The sequence below is a fragment of the Harpia harpyja genome, chromosome 15, assembly GCF_026419915.1.
Source record: "Harpia harpyja isolate bHarHar1 chromosome 15, bHarHar1 primary haplotype, whole genome shotgun sequence".
In the NCBI taxonomy this organism is placed as follows: Eukaryota; Metazoa; Chordata; class Aves; order Accipitriformes; family Accipitridae; genus Harpia; species Harpia harpyja.
The window spans coordinates 30,176,728-30,198,662 of NC_068954.1; the positions used below are offsets into that span (position 1 = coordinate 30,176,728).

The window sequence follows — 21,935 nt, forward strand, 5'->3', positions numbered from 1 at the left end:
GTGTCTGTGGGTGCGCGCACACACGTGCGTGGCCGGAGGTGTCCGGGGTGTGGGTTTGCACACGCGCGCGCGTTTGTGCACGGCCGTAGGTATCCAGCACAGCGCCGTGCAGGAGGGTCGTGAGGCCGTGTGTGCCCGCACAGATGTTGTACTCATTTATTTGTGCGTGCAGCCGTCCCTGCGCGCATACGTGTGTAAGCGTTGGAGTGTTTTGAATGTGCGTGTGCATATATATGTTGTGCGTACATGCTGGCAAGGGTCTCCCCGCTTCCACAGGCTGCAATAACCCCCAGCCCACGGCACAGACCAGGGCAGGATAAGACCCATCCCCGGCTAGGTGCATCTCCAGCCCACTCCCCGCTTGCTGGGGGACACACACATAGAATCATAGAATCATTTAGGTTGGAAAAGACCTTCAAGATCATCGAGTCCAACCATCATCCATGCCCACTAAACCGTGTTCTGGAGTACCCCGTCTATGCGCTTTTTGAATACCTCCAGGGACGGTGACTCAACCACTTCCCTGGGCAGCCTGTTCCAATGCCTGACAACCCTCTCTGTAAAGAAATTTTTCCTAATATCCCCAAATTTTTCCTAATATCCAAAATATACGAGATCTCCTTTCCTCGCCAGCCCCCTGCCCGGCTCACACCTCCCGTGCGGCTCAACCCTGTCCCAGCTCGGAGCCGCAGCATCTCCCCCAGCCCTTTGCAGCACGGCTGCAGCTGCGGGCCCCCCCAGAGAGCCCCTCGCCCCGCACGGGCCAGCCACGTGCCGGGCACAGCTTGCGGGGACGAGGCACTCGGCAGTTCCCACCGGACTCCCGGCAGCAGCCGGCGTGCGAGGCTGGGGGGACGGAGAGGCACTGAGCTGTGCGAGGACACGTGGAGCGTGGGGGTCCCCGTGCGAGGGGCCGCGGGGAGGAGAGGCTTCGGTGGCAGCCAGAAGCTGTTTTGGGTTTTTAGCGCAGCTGGGAAATGAGGACTCGTGGGGGCTGTTGGGGCAGGGGCACGCACACCCCGCTCTCGGTCGGGGCGATGGCGTAGAGGGGGGTGAAGTCAGGACGCCCACGTCCCCTGTGCCTCACCCTCACGGAGCAGGCGGGACACGTCCCGGTGCGGAGCCGACCCACGTGCGCGTGTGCTTGCACACGCACGTCTCCACGTGCGCATTTAGGGATTGCTCACAAGAGCGTGCGCACACGCAGACCTGCACAGGACAACGCATCGGCACGTACGTGCGCGGTGCGTCAGCGCGCGCACGTGCAAACGGTTGCCTGCACGCGTGTGTGTGTCACGTTCGTGCGTGCCCGTATGGGCACATCCATGCAGGTGCACATGTGTGTGCGTGGCTGGGGCAGCACGTGTGTGTGACGGCGCGTGTTTGCGTGTGTGTCTATGCCTGTGTGAGCATATGTTCTTGACGTGCATCCCATGAACGCCGGGGCCAGACAGGCAGAGCCCCGGGGCAGAGCCAGCAGTAGCTCCATGTTAAAACGCACCCACCCTCGCCCCGCAGCTGAGCCCACCACCACCCATCACCCCCCATGCCTCTGGAGATGGGTCCCTTCCCAGGGGGTCCCTTCCCAGGGAGTCCCATTGGCCAGTGCTGGTCCCATGGCCAGCACTAGCCACCAGCAGCCAAGCCCTGGGGTCAGGGATCCCAGCACGGGTCATCTGCTTCCCCCCAAGCAACCCCTCACCACCACCACCATGCTCAAGACCACAGAAAAGGAGACAACAGCCCTGGGGTGATGCTGCTTGAAACAAGACCACAACTTTATTTGAGCTAAAAACCCAATTCTGCTTTCTTTACAAAAGGATAAACATTTGCTCTCAGTACAAAAGGGAAGAAGCCCCAGGACCCAGGGGCTGGGAGGGACCCCCGGAGCTCAAGTCATCTCCAAATTCCCAACTCTATACAAAACACCTCTGCAAAACAGGGAGGTTTGGCCAGCCGGGCTCGCAAGGCCAGTGGGACATCAAAAATAGTTGCCTGGATTTTCTTGAAAACAAAAATAGTTGCATAGCCTTTAAAAGTTATTGCTTATATAGAAATACAAGGGATGAGTTGGGAGCTGCTGGGCACAATCAGCCTCCGAAATCCAAGAAATCGCCATGTTAAATATGTAGCTCAACATTAAATATGTAACCCCTTGGTTAAATACTTGGTTTCATCACCAGAAAATAGATCATAAGGGCAGGAAGAAAATAAATTAAATAAATAATGGCTAATAAATAATCCTGGAGCAACAGCACTGCAAAAACCACACGTCTCCACAAAGCTAACTCCAACTAAGCACTTGGAAGTCAATTGGAAAATGAGGAGGTTATTTAGCACATTCCACATTTCATGTAAAATGGAAGGAAATAAATTAGACCCCCCCCACACACAGTAAATAATAAATAAAACAGGAAATTAAGACACACTTCCTTTGGCAGGATGTCTTCAGGACACAGATCATGATAAATAACACTACAAACCGTAAGAAGATGTGGCCCTAGTTGGGGGCAAGGGTTCAGCTGAGAGCTCCTCTTCCAGCCGGGATATTTGCGCTCTGAAAGATCAACAGTCCCTTAACGAGGTTTCAAGATCCGTGTGCTGATAATCTCGTGCTGGCTGTAGGGCACAGGCAAGGTGTGAGGCTCAGGAGAGGACGGGCAGCAGGGCTCAGCACAGGAGCAGAGCGGTGGAGGGATCATCACGGAGAAGCTCTGAGCCTGGCTGGACCATGCCATCCCTGGATGATACGGTGGCAGCAAGGATAAGGTTCTCCGTTGGGTGGGAAGCTTCAAGGAGGAGCAACCGTGTTGGTCTTCTGCGAGCGATCATTCCCACCTCTGTCAGCCTGCCTGGGCATGGCTGGACTGGGAAAACCATGACCCCACCAGAGCGTGTGGAAGGAGAACCGGTCATCCCGAGGGGCAGGAGGGACTTGTCTCCACCTGATGCGAGACAGTGGTGTGCCCGTGCCCCACCACCCCAAGGAGGGAGGAAAAGAAGCCGTAACGTCTTGGCAACGGCGGATCCCAAGTGCTGGAGTGCGTTCGGGCAGAAAGTCCTGCAGGGTGAAGCCACCTTCATGAGCATCTCTGGGGGAGAGCGAGCGGGAGGCAACGGCTCAGCTTTCAGCGGTGGCTGCTCAGAGTTCAGCTGTCGGGAAGGGTTCACGTGGCTCCTGGGGACAGCTCGGAAATCAGCAAGGTGGCACCAGTGCAGACTTGTTGGGAGAGGACAGGAGGGCCAGCTGAACCTTCCACAGCGATGTCCTGCAGAGATGCTCAGAAGTCTCTTACCCCGTAGTGGCGATATCCTCACTCCAGTTGTGTCCGTTCTAGAAACAGTTCCACAATGCAGCTGAACTTCTCTCTGCATCAAGAATTTGGGTCTAACTCTGCTTTGCTATTCGTTGAAGATGGCGTTGAGCTGAGGCCCGGCCACGTGGTGTGGGTAGGACTCATAGCTCATGTCTATGGGGATCTCGTAGCGGGGCACTGTGTTTTGGAAGTGAGAGGCATGTCCATGTGCTCCAGCCAGGCTGACTGAGGGATAGTGGGCCATGAAGGTGTAGGATTTATCCAGGTCTGGAGACCCATCTTGCTTCAAGGAGAAGTTCCCGCTGATGCTCAGGGGCGGCGTCAGGGGACCCTCATAGGGGGGAGTGGTGCAGTCAGAGGGATGGTTTCCAAAGGAAGCATCCACCAAGCTCTTGAAGGTGGGAGGCTTTAAATGCAGCAGATGCGTTTCCATGGTCCCATAGGGTGGGCTTGGGAGCCCCGGGGACTGGTAGGTGAAGGAGTGGCTGGATATGGCCGTTTCACACACCGGGGACTTTTCTTCATGCTTCTCCAGGAACAAGGTCTGCGGTCCCAGCTGCAGACAGCCAGCCACCAGGTTGCTGGTGGGCTGGGACAAGCCCTTGCAGAGCATCTCCACAAAGCTCTTCCCTTCAGGAGTCTGCCCCGTTTCGAGCACCTCAGACAGAGCCCAGATGTAGTTCCTTGCAAGCCTCAGTGTCTCAATCTTGGACAATTTCTGAGTCTTGGAGTAGCAGGGCATCACCCTCCTCAGGTTGTCAAGAGCATCATTCAGACCGTGCATTCGCGTGCGCTCCCGGGCATTGGCTTTCACCCGCCGGGCCCTGAACCGCTCCAGCCTCGCCTTGGTCATTTTCTTCTTCTTTGGTCCTCTTCTCTTCGGCTTTTCCCCATCATCCTCTTCCTCCTCTTCTTCCTCGATGCTGTCATGCTCTTCATTCAAGCCAGACATCAATCCAAAAGGACCTTGCCTGCTGTCCTCTTCCTTCGGCTCATCTTTGGAGCTCAACGTTTCGTCCATCCAGGCTTGGGTGCTCACAAGCTCCGCCATCTCTTTGGGCTTGGCATACGTCTTGGTCATCTCTGATCTCTGCAACAAAGGGACAAGGAGACGTTAACGAATTCCAGCAGGAAAGTTGCTCAACATGTTGAGGGCATTAAGAACTGAGGTCAAAATCATCTTCCAGAAGCATCAACTGCTTTCTGTCCACCAGTGGTACCTACAGAATCTATTTATCCATCATCTATCTATTTAGCTATCTACAATAATTTCTGCTGAATTTTGGGGGGAGCCACTGAAGCCTCTCCCTGGGGTCCATCAGCTCTTTTCCAGGGCTTCCAGCAATTCCTTTTCAAGGCTTCCAGCAATTCAATTTTAGGGTTATTCCCACTCATGAGTCCCTCCCCTCATGGCTTCAACCTTGATTGTCACGTTGTGGGTTGCAAAAGGGAGCCTGAAAGTAAAGGTCCTCTGCTGAGCTGCCTCTGGAGATTTTCCTGCCTGAGCTCTTCTAACCCGAGCACATTGGCTTGAACCTTCGTTTCCCTCTGCCATAACGAATGCAGTCACACCGCACAAACCAGCCTAGGTTTCATGTTAATCAGCTCCCCAAATCCTGTCATCGTGCCTGACTCATTTAATAAAGCTTAGCATCTAAGCAGCTTTGCTGAAAGTGTGCTGCCCAAGCCCTGGCTCCACTGCCCCTGTCCACCCCATTGGAAAATCCCACTTTTAATATGCGTGATGGGGCTTGAGGGCTGGATTAGGGTGTTAATTGCTGCGCACAGCCATTGTATCCCCAGAGGACCATGTGGCCCCAATTAGCTCTTCGGCAGAGTAATAGGGGTCTGTCAGATGCTGGGAAATCTGGTGGGCGAAGGTGGTGAAGGACCATCTTTGGGACGAATGGATGGGTTTGGCTAAGCGAGGATGGAGCGGGTCCAAATACTTTCTGCCAGCATTCTGGTGGGACCACAGGGCTGCACCCACCTTGTGTGCTGAGAGCAGCCCAGAAACGGCTTCAGATCTGCTCCAAAACCCCTCCAGGCTGCAGTCTGAGGGTTACTTTCACTCCACCCTTGGGGACCTGTCCCAAATGCAGCATCCCTGCCTGCAGCTCCCGTCCCTCGCTGGTCCTGTCCACCAGAATCCATCCCAGAAGAAAATCACCAGGTTTGGGGCTCTGCTCAAGAAGCAAGCCCAGCGTCTTCCCCCCTTCCCTGCACTTCGTGGCACAGTATTCCCATGGAAATGTTTCCGGAGGTTGTCTTTTTGAAAATCCAGTTTGAATTTTTAGGGATTTTGCTCTCTTTCTCCAGAATACTGATATTTTAAAAGGGGCGGGGGGGGGGGGAAGTAGACAGAGGGGGAATTGCCTGATGAAGTCACTCTGGTAGTTTCCCAGTTTCCCAAGTAAGGAGACAGTGGGAACCCACTGTGGAATGGGAAGTTTGTCCAGCCCATTATTTTGGATACCTTTCATTTTCAAACATCTCCAGCCCACATTGTCTAAAAGAACCACAAAAACCCCATTGCAGGAAAAAACTTGCTGTAGCAGGCTTGAAAATTTAATTTTCAAGTAGGGATGGCTCAGCTCAGAGCAGAGGGAGATGCTCTCTCTCCCTTTGTGTCACCAGGCACCGAGCTCCCATCCCGAAACAAGTGGGTTCAATTCCCTCTCCTTTCCTGTAGGACCAGGAACTTGGTTTCAGCCCTCCACTGGTTTCCTTCCAGTGGACTCGATCCCCCAGAGTAGGACAGTTGGTTCAGGACAAAGACTCATCAACTCCAGCCCTGCACAGCCCCTGGCACGTAGACCCTGACCCCAGACAGGGCCACCCAAAGCCAAAGAAACACAGAGGGCTGGGGATGGGGATGCAGAAAAGGTGCTGGCATGAGAGCCAGGGTCAAAATGGGCAGCTGGGGCTGGGAATTCATCATGGAGAGGGGCAAGCGGATCAAGACACCCCCAAGCAGACCATGAAAATTAGGATTTACTTGAGACCTCTGCACCGTATCCTGCCTGGGAACGCAGCAGGATGTGGCCCAGCTGTACATGGACCCGGTGGGCTCTGGCTGCAGGGCGGATTAAAACCCTACAGCTGCTCCATCAGCTCCAGCACGGCCAACGAGGTGGCTTTGGGGACACCGGTGTCGGCTGAGTCCCGAACCAGGGGCTGCCCAGAGCTCCCAGTCCCACTAATGGTCCCAGTCCCACCCTCAGCCAACTGGGGCAGGGGAGAGAGGATGGGCTGACATTTTTTCGGATGGGGGGAATCTGCTGAAGGGCAGTCCTGCAGCAACCACACAGACCTGGAAAAGGAGGAGGAAGGTGAGGGATGCTGCTTTCCTCCCTGCTGGGGTCCCAGCCCCGGGCAGGACTAGCTGGGGAAGGGGCTGCGCTTGCAGACCACCGGGTACCCTGACCGGGCTCCCCTCCCCGGGCTGCCCCCCCCCAGGAGCAGATTAACAAAAGCCGGCGGTTGGGGCAGCTCCTTCATCACCCCCTTCACCTTCATCACCTCCAGCCCCAGCAAAAACCTAGCCCCGACGTGGCCAAGGGTGGCCGGCCCCGCTGCCAGCCAGTGCCCAGTTCCGAGGCAGGGAAGACCCCCCCACAGCACCGGGGTGTCCCGTCCCCCCCCGGCCCGGGGGCTACGGCTCCATCCCCGACGGCTGCGGGGAACCGGGGCGGGGAGGGCGGCTGGAGCTCAGGACCACCGGCTCCATCCCACCCTTCGCCCTGCACCCCTCAAAAGGCGCAGAGTCCCCCCGGGACGGGGTCCCACTGCTCCGCTGTCGGGACAGACCCCCTCCCCTCCACCGTCCCGGAGGGTGGCCGGGGGAACCGGGAGCCCCGTCGAAGGCGTCGACACGTCCCTTCGGGTCCCCAGCACCCCTGGGGGTCCCCGTTCGCCCTTACCTGGGTACCGGAGCGAGTCCCCGTTGTCACTTGCCCGGACGCATGGTGCCCCAGCCCCGGGGACGCGGGCAGCTCCCGCGGCGGCGGTACCGGGAGCGGCACCGGGAGCGGCACCGGGAGCGGCACCGGGAGCGGGCAGCTCCGCTGTCGGCCGGTTTTGAGAGCTCCGCTCTGCCGGCGGCTCCTGCCCGGTCACGGACCACGCGTGGCTCCTCCCACGGGGGGGAGGTGGCCGAGCCCGGCTCCTCCCGCCACCCCACCGGGGCCCCGACGGCAACCCCGGGCACCCCTGGATGGGTGTCCGTCCCCCCCCCCCCCCGGTGGGCACCCCCGGTCCCTGGGCACCCTTGGATGGGTGTCCCTAGACAAGCATCCTTGAGTGGGTATGCTGGCCAGGGTCCCCTGGATCAGCACCCTTGGGTGAGAATCCCTGGATCAGCATCCCTGGACGAGCATCCCTGGACCAGCACCCTTGGATGAGCACCCTGGGATGAACACCCTAGGATGGGCATCTCTAGATGAGCACCCCTGGATGGACACTCCTAGATGGGCACCCCTGGCTGGGCACCCTTGGGTGAGCATCCCTGGATCAGCATCCCTGGATCAGCATCCCTGGACCAGCACCCTTGGATGAGCACCCTTGGATGAACACCCTAGGATGGGCATCCCTAGATGAGCACCCCTGGGTGAGTCTCCCTGGATCAGCACCCTTGCATGAGCACCCTAGGATGGGCATCCCTAGATGACCACCCTCAGTGAGCACCCCCCAATGGGCACCCCTGGATGGACACTCCTAGATGGGTGCCTCTGGATGGATGCCCCTTGATGGGCACCCCTAGATGGGCACCCTTGGGTGAGCATCCGTGGATCAGCATCCCTGGACCAGCACCCTTGGATGAGCACCCTGGGATGAACACCTTAAGATGGGCATCTCTAGATGAGCACCCATGGATGGGCACCCCTGGCTGAGCACCCCAGCTTGCCCAGCACCAGGACAGACCCTGCCAACACAGCTCCCTCCACGGGGGGAGTCCCCCAGGGGGTCCCCATCCGACAGGGCACAGCCAAGCATGATGTGACAGTGAGACAGGGCTGCTGGGGTCTCAGACTCGGGTGTCATCACCCACCACCCCCCTTGGCCACGCACTGCCGTGGCGATGCCGGTGCCGGGGAGAGCCGGGGGGGGCCAGGCCCTGGGCGATGCTGGCTCCGGCCCAGGTGCTGGGGGTGGGTGCGGGGGCCGCAGCTCCCTCCCAGCTGTAATGAGAGTGCGAGGGGGAGTAATTAGTGGCTGGTAGGGCCAGAAGGGGCCCAGCTGAGCTCTCTGCCGCTCAGACAAGAGAAGGGGCCCCAGGCTCCACAGCCCCCGGCCGATGAGAGGGGGCGACGGAAAAAGACCCCCCCGTTAATTAATGGACGGGCGTTACGGGTTGCCATGCTCTGCCCCCCGGCCTGGGGAAGGGGCTGGGCTGGGACCCTCTGCAGCAGCGGGGCTGGAAGCGGGGGACAGCGGTGGCACCCCAAAAGTCATATCCCCCCCCCCGCACTCCATCCCTGCCCGGACTCTGATCCCAGAGCTCAGCATCGCTGCGTGGGAGCCTCCCCGCACGCGCCAGCCCGCAGGACCCTTCACATTAATTTAGAGCGCTTGCAATCATGTCTTTGGCAGCCTGGGATTACAGGGAATACTAATTAATTCATTAGTGGATTCATGGCTTACTTCCCACCGCCAGGCTGGGACGGGCAGGGCAGGCAGGAACAGATTGCGGCCAATAAATCTGCCTGTTGCCACACTGCCCGGCTCGGCGACGGCTTCGTCCCCTCCCTGACAGATGGCTCCAACAGGTCCGGGCACCCGCACAAAGAGGCCAGTGGGTGCCCGAAGGAGGGGGGGGGAAGACACGACGAAGCCTCCCCCGGGGTTGGCGGTGGCCCTCAGATGCCGGGAGCAGGAATGACCCCCGGGAGCGAGCGGGGCGATGGCGGGTGTATTGTCTGCCGGCCTCGCCGCTTTTCAGCGCCCGGCCACGTGCCGCTCGCTAATCCCATTGTGCGGGGGGTTTTGCATCTGTTGGGGTTACGGGCGGTTCTGGCCCCCCGGGACCGCTCTCGCAAGATGTTCAACCTTCCCGTTCCCGCCTCCGTCGCCAGCTCTGGGGTGGGCACCGCAAAGCCGGGATGGGGACCTGGGTGGGCAGAGGATGGGGGGGCTGTGGCTGGGGTGGAGGTGTCATCCCAGGTGGGTGCTGGGGGTCTCTGAGGTGGACGGGAGGGAAGCGCAGCCAGGCGTTACCGTTTACCGGCTGGGCTCAGCCCCACATCCAGCCCCCCGCAAACCAGGGCCGCGCTGATGATCCCCAAACCCCAAGCTGTGCCCACCCCACGAGCCTCCCACCCCCATGTGTCCTTTCCTTGTGTCCGTCCCCCCCCCAATGCCCCCCTGCGTAGCCCTTTCATCCCCCTCCATGTCTTTCCATCCCTCCCAGACATCCTCCATCCCTCATTTAACCCTCCCACCTCTCAAGGGTCATCCCCTCAGGTCTCCCATCCCCTGCAGGTCCCCCACATCTCATCCCACCCCCCCATCACCTTCCCACCGCTCCATATCCCTCCCCAGCTCTCCATTCCCCAGGCACTGGTGGATCCGGACACCAGCTCATCACCCCACACCCGTCTCAGCTCAGGGGCATGGCTTGGGTCCCCATCACCCTGCATATTCCCACCCGTGCCTGCTCGTCCTGAGCCTCAGTTTCCCTCTCTGCTGTGGGGCTCCGAGCAGTGCAGACCATGAGGAACAGACCGCACTGTCCCCGTGACACCTAGAGAAGAGGTGGCAGGTCCTGAGCTTGTCCACGTTACCCCCATCTGTTGGTCACACGCAAGATGTCCCTCACCCTGTGGCCCTTCCCTGGCACTGTGCAAGGAAATCTCCCTTGAAAGCAGCATCCTTCTCAGATGCTCCACATCCTGGGGCTGCGATCACAGAGGGGGGAAAGCTGCAATCCCGGTGGGGCTGGCACTATGGGGGGGACTCGGGGGGACCTGGAGCAGGTTGTCCCAAGGGCAGCAGGACTTGCCAAAAGGAGCTAGATTTGGAATGCTCCACCTTGATGATGCTCCATCCTAGGATGCTCCACGTTGATGATGCTCCACCTCGATGATGCTCTACCCTAGGATGCTCCACCTCGATGCTCCACCTTAGGATGCTCCACCTTGATGATGCTCCATCCTGGGATATTGCACCTCGATGATGCTCCACCTGGAAAGAAAATGAAGCCACCACTCAGATGCTCCGGGCAGGGCACAAACCTGCACATACAACGGGCAACATTTGGGGATGATGAGAAGGGGGAGACACATCCCAGCCCTGTCCCCGTGTCCCACCAGCACCCCAGGCCACAGCCGCCCACCCCAGCATTTCTCTCTGTCCCCTAACCCACTTGCCAGCCCCTGGCCTCGGAGAGGCCACGGCCTGGAAGGGAGGGTAATTGCCAGAGTAAATATTGTGAAAGCCGATTGCCGCCCCGGTGCCGGCCGCCCACCGCCCCCACGCCCGGGCTGGCATTCCTGGGCCTGTGCGGAAACGCAATTACCGCGTATTAACGGGGTCTAATTTAATCCCAGCAGCTGCGCCCAGGACGGCTGATTTGCATGACACTGGGGAATGCAATTAAAGAGAAATCAGGGGCTGGGGGGCCCGGCGGGGCAGCGAGGGGCCGGGGAAGATGCGGCCAGCGCTCGCTGACCCGTGTTTGTCAACTTGAGCGATGGTGGCACTGGGGAGAGGTGGCGGGGGGGCTGTGACAAAGGGACACTGTCCCTGGGGTCCCCCGGCAGCTCAGTTTTGGGGGTCTCCCAAGCCCCACGAGCACTGTCCTGGTGGCCCAACCATGGAGTCCAGTTGGCTGCAGAGGGTGTTTCACCACCCTGGTGGCTGTTGGCACTGGAGAAGGGACACGTCAGGGGTTGGGGACACGCTGTGGGGACCAGCCGTGTCCCCAGCCCTCGCTGCAGCACTCCTCCTGCCTGCTGGCTGCCTCCTGCCCCCCCCCCTCCCCAAAACCCCCAGACATGGGGCACAGAATACAGGGCACACAACGTGTCCCAATGCTTCGGGGTGCTCTGGAGACGTACGGGGCTGAGCCTCTCACATGGCTCCCTGCCTCAGTTTCCCCTGCCCAGCCCAGGGCTGCTCCGCCGGCGAGGAGGCAGGTGTGGGAGGGATGCTGAAGTGCCCAGATGGACCGGGAGGCAGAGAGGGGCTCGAGTACCCCCAGCAAGAGGGGAGACAAGGGTCACAACCCCGCTGTTCCCCCCCAAGAGCAAGCGTGGGAGCTGTTCCCAGAGCGGCTGCTGGCTCGCTGGGCTCCTGGCTGCCCGCAGGACGCGGCGGCTGCGGGCACAGCTGGGAAAGCCCAGATTCATTCCCGGTTGCCTCCGGCCCCATGGAGCTGGCAGGGATGCCCAGGCATCCTCCTCCCGAGAGCAGGGCTGGGCACACCCCGGAGCTGGGGGATGCTGGGGATGGTCCCTATTTAGGGAAGGCATCTCCATCGCATGCAGGGGACAGCGAGTGACACCCCAGCTGTGCCATCACCGGGTGCATCAGCGTGGGTGAAGCCAGGACGTCCCCACGGCTCAGTGGGGACCCCATTGCCAGAGGTCTCTGGAAAAGAGAGGGGCGCGATGCCCAGCACCTTCTCCAGAAAACGGTTTATCAGAGCAGGGAAAGAACCTTTTCCCCAGCCCTGCTGGGGCAGAAACCCCCCAAGGCTCAGCACCGAGACGGGCTTTTCCTGCTGGGAGCGGGGCCGCACCAGCAGGTTCATAGTGGGGGTGTCCTGGGTGGGCTGGGGACACATGAACCTGGCTGCTGAGGAGCAGGATCCAACCCACCACGTCCCAGTCCCCCTGCCCCACGCATGCACGTGCCAGGCAGGGTCCTGGGGGTCCCCACGCCAAGGGCAGCCAGCGTGCCACAGCGGTTCCTGCACAGAGGTGCCCCGGAGGGCACCGTCAAACTAGGGGTGCAGGCGAAGCACCCCGACCCACTGCCGGGGTGCAGGTGTCTGGGACGAGCAGTCGGCGTGTCGTCCCCAGCCCCTGCTTTGCATCTCAATGAAGGCTCCCAGGTTGGCATAATTCGGCGGAGGGGATGCTGGGCGCGCGCGGGTTCAGACAACATCTGCTCGGGGGCCGGGGGCTGCTCACGGTCTGGGGGTGCTGGTCCAGCCCCGCTCCATCATTCCTCGACAGCTCAGGGGGGGGATCTCCAGCCCCGGGCAGCCCTTCGCCCTCCCAGGCTGCCGGCAAGCAGCACCATCATTTTCCCCTTGCTCCTCTGCTTGCTCCAAAACTCCCCGGGATGCTCAGCTCAGCGCCCAGCCCCTCCTCTGCATGCTGTCATTTTAATAACGAGATATTTTCTTATATGACTTCTGCAGAGCAGCCCCGAACAGGCCCGAGTCACGAGCGGGAGCTGCCCAGCTCCCAGAGGAAAAGCCACGGACTGTCCCAGGTCGCTGCAGCGGTGATGGCACACACAGCCCTGGGGCTGCTCTGTGACCCCCCCCCTTGCCCCTGGGGACCGTGACCTCCCACCCGGGGAAGGCTGCAGCTCCGTCACACGCGTGTGTGAGGGTGCAGAGCCAGAAGCGGAGCTGGGCGAACGCCGGCTGCGCATCCCCGGGCGGGAGCTGACATCTGCTGGTAAGAAACCTCAGCAGCCCACAGCCCTGTGGGGTACCCCACGTCCCGCTCGGGGTGCTCGCCGGGCCCGCATCCAGGCGTCACCACAAATTTGGGGGAAATGAGAGCCTGGCCACGCAGAGATCCTCGAGCAGGAGGGCTTGTGCAAACCTCTGCGTCCCCCAGCATGTAGGGTTGGAGGCAGCACAGTCCTGGGGGTGCTGGGCAGATCTGGGGGTCAGGACATGGGGTACAGCACAGTTCTGGGGTCACAGGACTGATTTGGGGTTCCAGGACATGGGGTACAGCACAGCCCTGGGGTCACAGGAGAGATTTGGGGGGCCAGAACATGGGGTACAGCACAGCCCTGGGGTCACAGGACAGATTTGGGGGGCCAGAACATGGGGTACAGCACAGCCTTGGGGTCACAGGAGAGATTTGGGGGGCCAGGACATGGGGTACAGCACAGCCCTGGAGTCACAGGACGGATTTGGGGTTCCAGGACATGGTGTACAGCACAGCCCTGGGGTCACAGGAGAGATTTGGGGTTCCAGGACATGGGGTACAGCACAGCCCTGGGGTCACAGGAGAGATTTGGGGTTCCAGGACATGGGGTACAGCACAGCCCTGGGGTCACAGGACTGATTTGGGGTTCCAGGACATGGGGTACAGCACAGTTCTGGGGTCACAGGACTGATCTGGGGTTCCAGGACATGGGGTACAGCACAGCCCTGGGGATGCTGGGCAGATCTGGGGGCCAGGACATGGGGTACAGCACAGCCCTGGGGTCACAGAAGACATTTGGGGGGCCAGAACATGGGGTACAGCACAGCCCTGGGGTCACAGGAGAGATTTGGGGGGCCAGGACATGGGGTACAGCACAGCCCTGGGGTCACAGGAGAGATTTGGGGGGCCAGGACATGGGGTACAGCACAGCCCTGGGGATGCTGGGCAGATCTGGGGGCCAGGACATGGGGTACAGCACAGCTCTGGAGTCACAGGACAGATTTGGGGTTCCAGGACATGGGGTACAGCACAGTTCTGGGGTCACAGGACTGATTTGGGGGATGAGGACATGGGGTACAGCACAGCCCTGGGGTCACAGGATGGATTTGGGATTCCAGGACATGGGGTACAGCACAGCCCCAGGGCCCAGGACTTTGGGAAGGGCATTGCCCTGTGCACCGCACAGCCCCCCATCCCTGCATGCCCCCCAGCAGCATCCCCAGAGCCCCCCCCCCCCCCCCCCGCTGCTGCCTGCAGCCACTTCCACCCCTTAAACCCTCAGGGTGGGGACAAAAGGACCCCGTGTGGGCATCGGCACGGTGGTCCTGGCCTCTTGGGACCAGATTCATCCCAGCAAAGACCCTACTGGGATCTGTCCAGAGCCTGCCCCAAAGTCCCCAGAGGCTGGCGGTTTGTCTTGGGTCCCCCTGGCCCTGGGCAGGCTCTGCAGGAGGAGGAGGAGGAGGAGGAAGAGGAGGAAGATGCCTTGGCACAGGCGGTGACACTGCTGCCTGGACGGCGACCACGGGCCCCAGATGTTGAGCTGCGGGCACGGCTTTGCCGGGAGCCGCCGTCTCTGCCCGTTTGGCAACCTCCTCGCCCAGCTGCCGCCCCCTCTCCTCCGGCTGCCGTCCCCCCCGGAGCATCCCTGGATCATCCCTCGGGACCGACGACGGGCGAGGAGCTGCCACGGCACCTGGTCCAGCTTGGCCCCGACCCAGCCGTAGAGATTTGCTAGCATCCCCGGGAGGGCTGTATGGATCTGCGCCGGCTCAGGGAAAGCATCCCTAGGGAAGAGGAGTCCGGGCACATCTACGGACACCGGGATCCAGCCGAGGGGTGACTTTGCTGGAGGAAGAACAGAGGGGAATGTTCGCCAGGGTCAGGGCAGAGCATCCCCAAGGATGCCCGGCCTCCCTGGGGAGCAAGGGTTGCTGTTCGCAGGGAACATGGATTTTCTGAGAATTTACAAGTAAATCCATTAATTAGTTTATGAGCTAAAATTAATTAGAAATGGGTCCTCTAAGGGCTGCTGCTCCGTGTCGGGTCGTTAGGTCCGGCTGACAGTAATAGCAGTAAATCGAGTTAACTGAAATAATCGCGGTGACGTCTCTCAGCCAGCTGGGTTGGCTCCAGGCGCAGCACGGCTCCGAGCTCCAAATTCAAACTGCACATGGAGGCTGCGGCCACGGGTTCTTCTGAGGGGACTGGAGCAGGAGGCGACGTCCTGGGACACTGCGGTGTCTCCTGATGCCATCTGCCTGCTCCTCAAAAGGATGGAGAGCCAAAGACCCTCTGCGAGCTGCGCCCCGGGACCACATCCATACCCATCTCCCACCTCCAGCTGCTTCAGATCCAGAAAAAAAAGATGCCCTGAAGCCTCAGAGCTGTTGGATGGACGTTGGCCTCCAGCTCCAGTACCCTCCCAGTGCCCCCCACTCCAGTTACTGGGAACCCCGCAGTCTTTTGGAGCCACCAGCTCCCAGGAGGTGACATCCAGCCGGACCCTTGCAACCCTGAGCATCTTTGCGCAGAGGTTTTCTGCTCAGCCAAAAAGCAGTCCCTTTTTAAGGTCAATCCTCGAGGTTTAGGGACGACGCCACACCTCACTTTGTGCAATAGGCAAACACGAGCGAGCCTTTCACGCCGAATTACACCGCCCGGCACAAACCCAGGAGGGTTCTGTCAGTCGGAGTCTCATTGAAGCTCCACTCCATCCCCAGCAAATCCATCGCTAATAACGCACTAACCCACCTCGGGGAACAATTACGGGGCGAGGAGCTGTCAAGAATAACTTGTGCTGTCTCCCCGGGGACATCCCACTCTGCAGAGAGTGGCAGCGCCGCCACGTCCCAGCTTTCGGTGTCCTCGTCAGGAGCCTTTTCCTGGGGAAAAAAAAAAAAAAAAAGCTGTTTTTTAAGCTGAGATTTATCTCACCTGCAGTGGGAAACTGGAGGTGGCTGCTGGAGTTGTCACTGCATACATTTATCCACCCCCAACGCTTCCCTTGGCCAGCTCGGAGGTGGACTTTGCCATCTGAAAGCTCCTATGCGCTTGCACAACACACCTTTCCCCTGCGAAACGGTGCAAAAAAAAAAAAAAAAAAAGCTTTATTTACTCAAAAAGCTGCCCAGAAATGCCAGGAGGGAGGTGGTGGTGAGATGTGCGCAGCAGCACGCACCCCTGAGCCCAGCTGGAGGAAGAGCTGCCAGCCGAGAGGAGGAGGAGGAGGCAGCTCTTCGCACGGGGATGAGGCATTTGCCTGCTCCAGGAGGTGCTGGGTTTATTCCTAGAAGGAGTTTATTGGGGGGGAAATCATTCATTTAGGGCATCCCACCACCGGTGAAGAGGTGAGATGGGGTGGTCATGGGCAACCAGGTTTTGTCTGTCCTCCAAGCAGAAGCAAAGACATGAGACTCTTCTCACGGGTCTCCCAAGCTGGAAACCAGTAAGCACTGGTTCAGCAGCATGCCCTGGTTGCGTGCAGGTTTGGGGGTACAACTACAAGCTGCACCCCACGGAGCTGAGACCTTCTCAGGACCGCTCCAGGCTTATCCCGAAGGGAGCCGTGTCTCTCCGAAGCATCCCACGACTCCAAAAAGACACAGAGCTTCTTCCTCCCCCGTGTCCCCCGGAAGATCACCCGCTTCCCACGGAGCTGCCAGCATCATCCTCATTCCCATGGCAACCAGGCAGCCCCCCCCCCCCCCAGCCCCGCCACAGGCAGGTTTTTGGCAGAGCAAGGGGGGTGTCAGAGCTGTAAATCCAACACGCCGGCCCCCACGGGACCTCCATGCGGGGTGAGGGGGTGGGCAGGCTCAGCTGCATTTTGGACCTGGGGCCATGGCCGGGGTGGTCCGCAGCCGGGGACAAGGAGACCCTGGGCAGGAGAACCCCCCTCCCCAGGGCTGGTGACCACCCCCTCGATGATGAGCGACGGGAAAGGGGTGAAAGCCGTTAGCCCCAAGGAGGACAGAAGATGCTGGATGCGGCAGGGGTGGCCAGCCTGTCCCCATGCACGCCCCAGCCACCCAATGTCACCTTGTGTCCCAGCCCTACTCATACCCAGAGCACCAGGACCCCCCCAGAGCATCATCATCGTCCCCTGCACCAGAAGTGGGGACACCGAGCTGGGGACCACCAGCAGCCTGAGTGGCAGGTGTCAGTCGGGAAGGGGGAGGGAAGAGCCCCAGGAGCTAACGAACTCTGCTAATGAGGGACAGAGCGCCTGGCACTCAAGCCCTGGAAGGGGAAGGAGAGCTTGGGGACAGAGAATTCTTGTGGGTTGGGGTCTTGGGGTCTGTTTTTGCAGGACAGGCTAAAGGCACAGCTGGGCACAGCTGGGCACAGCTGGATCCAGCTGAGCCCCTGCAGTTGGAGGGGACCCAGCAGGCCTGGGAAGCAGTGGGGTGGTCTCCATGCCAGATAAGGACTGAAGACCGTGACCATAGGGCTGGTGGGTGTCCTGGGACCACCACGTGTGGGATGGGTCCCTGGGGCTCAGCTGGCACCAGTCCCCGCCACGGGCACCTGAATCGAGTCGAGGGAGACTCGGTTCATTTAAAGCAGCTGCTTCCATCTGGCAGCAGGATCGTACCCTGGACTAGACCACAGCTGGGCTGGCTTTCAGTCCCTCACGGCCACAGGTTACAGGCAAACACCAGGCAGGATGAGACAGGCAGCAATTAGGGGTTTGCTTTATTGGTAGCTTTGGTCTGGAGCGATGCACGCACGTGGTGCGAGAAGAGCCGTGGGATGAGCTGGGAGTCAACCAGACCCGGCATCAGGGAGCTGCGCGATGCTTATGCATAGCCAGGGATGCTCGGAGGGAGGAGAGGGACGCATCCTGCTCCCCAGGGAGCATGCTGGCACCCGGGGCCAACCCTGGGAGGGAGCCCAAATTGCACCATGGAGGGGGAGCCAGTCCTGGGTCCTCCACTGCCCCAAAACCTGCTCTGAGTCAGCCCTCCCAGCCCAGCGCTGACTCCAGACGAGCTGCCGTGACACAAAGGGACGTGGAGGTCCCTGGTGTGGGATCAGGGGAGGGTTGGTGGGATAGCTGGGATGTCTGGCGGGATGGCAGGGTGGTCTGGTGGGATGGCAGGGAGGTTTGGTGGGATGGCAGGGAGGTCTGGTGGGATGGCAGGGTGGTCTGGTGGGATGGCAGGGATGTCTGGCGGGATGGCAGGGATGTCTGGTGGGATGGCAGGGTGGTTTGGTGGGATGGCAGGGAGGTTTGGTGGGATGGCAGGGAGGTTTGGTGGGATGGCGGGGAGGTTTGGTGGGATGGCGGGGAGGTTTGGTGGGATGGCAGGGAGGTTTGTTGGGATGGCAGGGAGGTTTGGTGGGATGGCGGGGAGGTTTGGTGGGATGGCAGGGTGGTTTGGTGGGATGGCAGGGAGGTTTGGTGGGATGGCGGGGAGGTTTGGTGGGATGGCGGGGAGGTCTGGTGGGATGGCAGGGAGGTCTGGTGGGATGGCAGGGAGGTTTGTTGGGATGGCAGGGAGGTTTGGTGGGATGGCAGGGTGGTCTGGTGGGATGGCAGGGAGGTCTGGTGGGATGGCAGGGTGGTTTGGTGGGATGGCAGGGATGTCTGGCGGGATGGCAGGGTGGTTTGTTGGGATGGCAGGGTGGTTTGGTGGGATGGCAGGGAGGTCTGGTGGGATGGCGGGGAGGTCTGGCGGGATGGCAGGGAGGTCTGGCGGGATGGCAGAGTGGTTTGGTGGGATGGCAGGGAGGTCTGGTGGGATGGCAGGGAGGTCTGGTGGGATGGCAGGGAGGTTTGGTGGGATGGCAGGGAGGTCTGGTGGGATGGCAGGGTGGTTTGGTGGGATGGCAGGGATGTCTGGCGGGATGGCAGGGTGGTTTGGTGGGATGGCAGGGAGGTTTGGTGGGATGGCAGGGATGTCTGGTGGGATGGCAGGGTGGTTTGGTGGGATGGCGGGGAGGTTTGTTGGGATGGCGGGGAGGTCTGGTGGGATGGCAGGGAGGTTTGGTGGGATGGCGGGGAGGTTTGTTGGGATGGCGGGGAGGTCTGGTGGGATGGCAGGGTGGTCTGGTGGGATGGCAGGGAGGTCTGGTGGGATGGCAGGGTGGTTTGGTGGGATGGCAGGGTGGTTTGGTGGGATGGCAGGGAGGTCTGGTGGGATGGCAGGGTGGTCTGGTGGGATGGCAGGGAGGTCTGGTGGGATGGCAGGGAGGTCTGGTGGGATGGCAGGGATGTCTGGCGGGATGGCAGGGTGGTTTGGTGGGATGGCAGGGAGGTCTGGTGGGATGGCAGGGAGGTTTGGTGGGATGGCAGGGAGGTCTGGTGGGATGGCAGGGAGGTCTGGTGGGATGGCAGGGAGGTTTGGTGGGATGGCAGGGAGGTTTGGTGGGATGGCAGGGAGGTCTGGTGGGATGGCAGGGAGGTCTGGTGGGATGGCAGGGAGGTCTGGTGGGATGGCAGGGAGGTCTGGTGGGATGGCAGGGAGGTTTGGTGGGATGGCAGGGAGGTCTGGTGGGATGGCAGGGAGGTTTGGTGGGATGGCAGGGAGGTCTGGTGGGATGGCAGGGAGGTCTGGTGGGATGGCAGGGAGGTTTGGTGGGATGGCAGGGAGGTCTGGTGGGATGGCAGGGTGGTTTGGTGGGATGGCAGGGAGGTCTGGTGGGATGGCAGGGAGGTTTGGTGGGATGGCAGGGAGGTCTGGTGGGATGGCAGGGTGGTTTGGTGGGATGGCAGGGAGGTCTGGTGGGATGGCAGGGAGGTCTGGTGGGATGGCAGGGAGGTCTGGTGGGATGGCAGGGAGGTCTGGTGGGATGGCAGGGAGGTCTGGTGGGATGGCAGGGTGGTTTGTTGGGATGGCGGGGAGGTTTGGTGAGATGGCGGGGTGGTCTGGTGGGATGGCAGGGTGGTTTGGTGGGATGGCGGGGTAGTTTGGTGGGATGGCAGGGAGGTCTGGTGGGATGGCAGTGTGGTTTCTTGGGATGGCGGGGTAGTTTGGTGGGATGGCGGGGAGGTTTGGTGGGATGGCGGGGTAGTTTGGTGGGATGGCAGGGAGGTTTGGTGGGATGGCGGGGAGGTTTAGGTGCTCATTGCTCAGGGCAGGAGCAGAGAAGGAGCTGGGCATGGTCCTGGGCAGCTATGGGAGGTGGAGGGGGCTCCCAGTGCCCCCAGGAGAGCATCCCCCCACCCAACCCCCAGCCCTGGAGCTGCATCCCTGCCAGTGACAGGACACCCCGTGTCCCCAGGCTCCCCCAGGAAGGAAGGGACTTACTGTGCTGGCTTGCTGGTCACCTGGAAGAGAAGAAACCCGTAAGAGGTAAGACCTGGCCCAGTCCCACCATCCCACCCTCATGGGAGCACCCAGCCGGCCCCCCAGCACCCGCCCCACTACGTCTCCCACCAGCATCCAGCGCAGCGGGGTGGGAAGGAGCCAGGGACACTTCTCGGGGCGGCAGCATCGCTGTCCCCACTGACTGTGTCAGAGCCCTCCCGTCCCCCATTGCTCCCCCTTCCCCACTCACCCGATGAGGCTGGAACTCAAACCCTTCACCAGTCTGTCCAGCAGGTCAACGGTTAGGGCCAGCACTCCTCCGTCACCCTCCTTGGCTGCCTCGACATCTGCGGGAAGAATCGGGGTTACCCGAGCACCCCGATGTGCCACAAACAGGGTGCTCCTCCTCCCCTCCACGCTACCTCCCACCCACCCACCCTCCGAAACCGGTGGCCCTGACGCCCGGCACGTCTTGACCCTTGCGTTGACACCCTGGCCAAGGCCACCAGCCCCTTCCCCAGCCCCACGGGATCTGCCTCTTGCTGCAGGGTTTGCAGGGAGCCAGAGCTGCTCGGACCCCGTCTGTGCCGTGCGGGTCCGACCCACACGTTTCCCCACCTGCCTTGGAGGAAAGAGAGGGATACAGGAGCATCCTCACCCACCAGGAACAACCCCACCTTCAGAACAAGAGAAAAAACCCAAAGATTTGCCATTTTTTGGAGCGCTCGGGGTCTTTGAGGGGGGTCCCAAAGCTCTGCCTTGCAGCCTGGCCACCGGACCCCCTGGGTGAGCAGGATTCACATGCAGGACCCCTAACTCACCGGAGCTTCCAGATGACGTCTCATCAAGAGGAACTGCAGGAGGAAGAGAGACAGCATCACCCACCTCGGGGGGGTGTCAGGACCCCCCCACCGCACACAGGACACCCCCCACTCTGCACCCAGCCCCTTGGCACACATCTGGATGGCCTGACCCCCCCTCCTGCACCCCATCGGCGACCACCCCAGTGTCACCCCGCATTCCCACGGGGACATGCCCGACTCACGGCCAGCAGCCAGGCTGCAGACAAGCCCGGCCAGCAGCAAGGTGACCCAGAGCTTCATCATCCCGGAGGATTTCAGGTGATGACCACAGCCGGGAGCCACGCAGGGATGAGCCGGGCTGGGCTCTGTCCCTTATAAAGGCAGCAGGCGCCAACTGGCTGGGACTGGGAGGGCTCGGAGATGCATGGGATTTTCCAGGTGTGGGAAGGTGCCCGTGCCCGGGCGCCCGGCCAGGGGCAGGATTAGCCCGGATTAGCCCTGCAGCCCCTCCGGGCAGCACAGCCGGTCCTGCTGCCAGCCCCAAGAGCACCCAAACCAGCCCCAGCCCCATTCCCAGGACTCCCAGCCCTCTGTGTTCCAAGCAATTCCCCAGTACTCAAAGCCCCAACAGCTCATGTAGCTCCCTGGCTCCCACTCCACATCAACCCAGGGCACTCCATACCACCCCAGTACACTCCATAGTCCCCCAGTACACTCCTGTTCACCCCACAAGCCTCCCATGCCCTCCCACACACCCCATACTCTCCAAGTCCCCCCCCAGCTCACTCCATAGCCCCCTGCTCACTCCCCAGCCCCTATACGCTCCTCGACTGCCAGCCCCCCAGCCGCAGAACTTTCCTGCTCATCACAGAGCACGTTTCAGCTCCAGCACTTTATCTCTCACCACTTGACAGATAACAGACAGCGAGGGGATGTGCGGGA

At 60.9% G+C, this 21,935-nt stretch overlaps 1 protein-coding gene and 2 long non-coding RNA genes across 7 annotated transcripts; all 3 read right to left on the reverse strand.

The window, feature by feature from the left end:
• Positions 1–1,756: 1,756 nt before the first annotated feature.
• NEUROD4 (neuronal differentiation 4) lies at positions 1,757–7,406 on the reverse strand. Of its 3 annotated transcripts, none has more exons than XM_052810313.1 (2): positions 7,241–7,406; positions 1,757–4,407 (listed from the first exon to the last, which is right to left on the reverse strand). In XM_052810313.1, the coding sequence occupies exon 2, from the start codon at positions 4,396–4,398 to the stop codon at positions 3,403–3,405; it is 996 nt and encodes a 331-aa protein (XP_052666273.1). In that variant the 5' UTR covers positions 4,399–4,407; positions 7,241–7,406; the 3' UTR covers positions 1,757–3,402. The 3 variants fall into 3 exon arrangements, with proteins under 3 accessions (XP_052666273.1, XP_052666274.1, XP_052666272.1); XM_052810314.1 differs by lacking the exon at positions 7,241–7,406 and adding an exon at positions 4,854–4,878; XM_052810312.1 differs by lacking the exon at positions 7,241–7,406 and adding an exon at positions 4,834–4,858.
• A 7,493-nt stretch (positions 7,407–14,899) lies between these two features.
• On the reverse strand, positions 14,900–15,988 carry LOC128151901 (uncharacterized). 3 transcript variants are annotated; one of them, XR_008238491.1, is made up of 3 exons: positions 15,918–15,988; positions 15,689–15,819; positions 14,900–15,198 (listed from the first exon to the last, which is right to left on the reverse strand). It is a non-coding gene; the product is annotated as an uncharacterized LOC128151901 (long non-coding RNA). The 3 variants fall into 3 exon arrangements; XR_008238489.1 differs by lacking the exon at positions 15,918–15,988 and having other exon boundaries at positions 15,689–15,904; XR_008238490.1 differs by lacking the exon at positions 15,918–15,988 and having other exon boundaries at positions 14,900–15,278; positions 15,689–15,904.
• A 1,626-nt stretch (positions 15,989–17,614) lies between these two features.
• LOC128152244 (uncharacterized) lies at positions 17,615–21,347 on the reverse strand. The gene is made up of 5 exons (XR_008238564.1): positions 21,236–21,347; positions 21,012–21,044; positions 20,441–20,537; positions 20,191–20,210; positions 17,615–17,818 (listed from the first exon to the last, which is right to left on the reverse strand). It is a non-coding gene; the product is annotated as an uncharacterized LOC128152244 (long non-coding RNA).
• Between the last annotated feature and the right edge of the window lie 588 nt (positions 21,348–21,935).

What these genes read in the sequence shown, in the direction of transcription:
- NEUROD4 (XM_052810313.1), bottom strand. Translation starts at nt 4,398, where the DNA reads ATGACCAAGACGTATGCCAAGCCCAAAGAGATGGCGGAGCTTGTGAGC.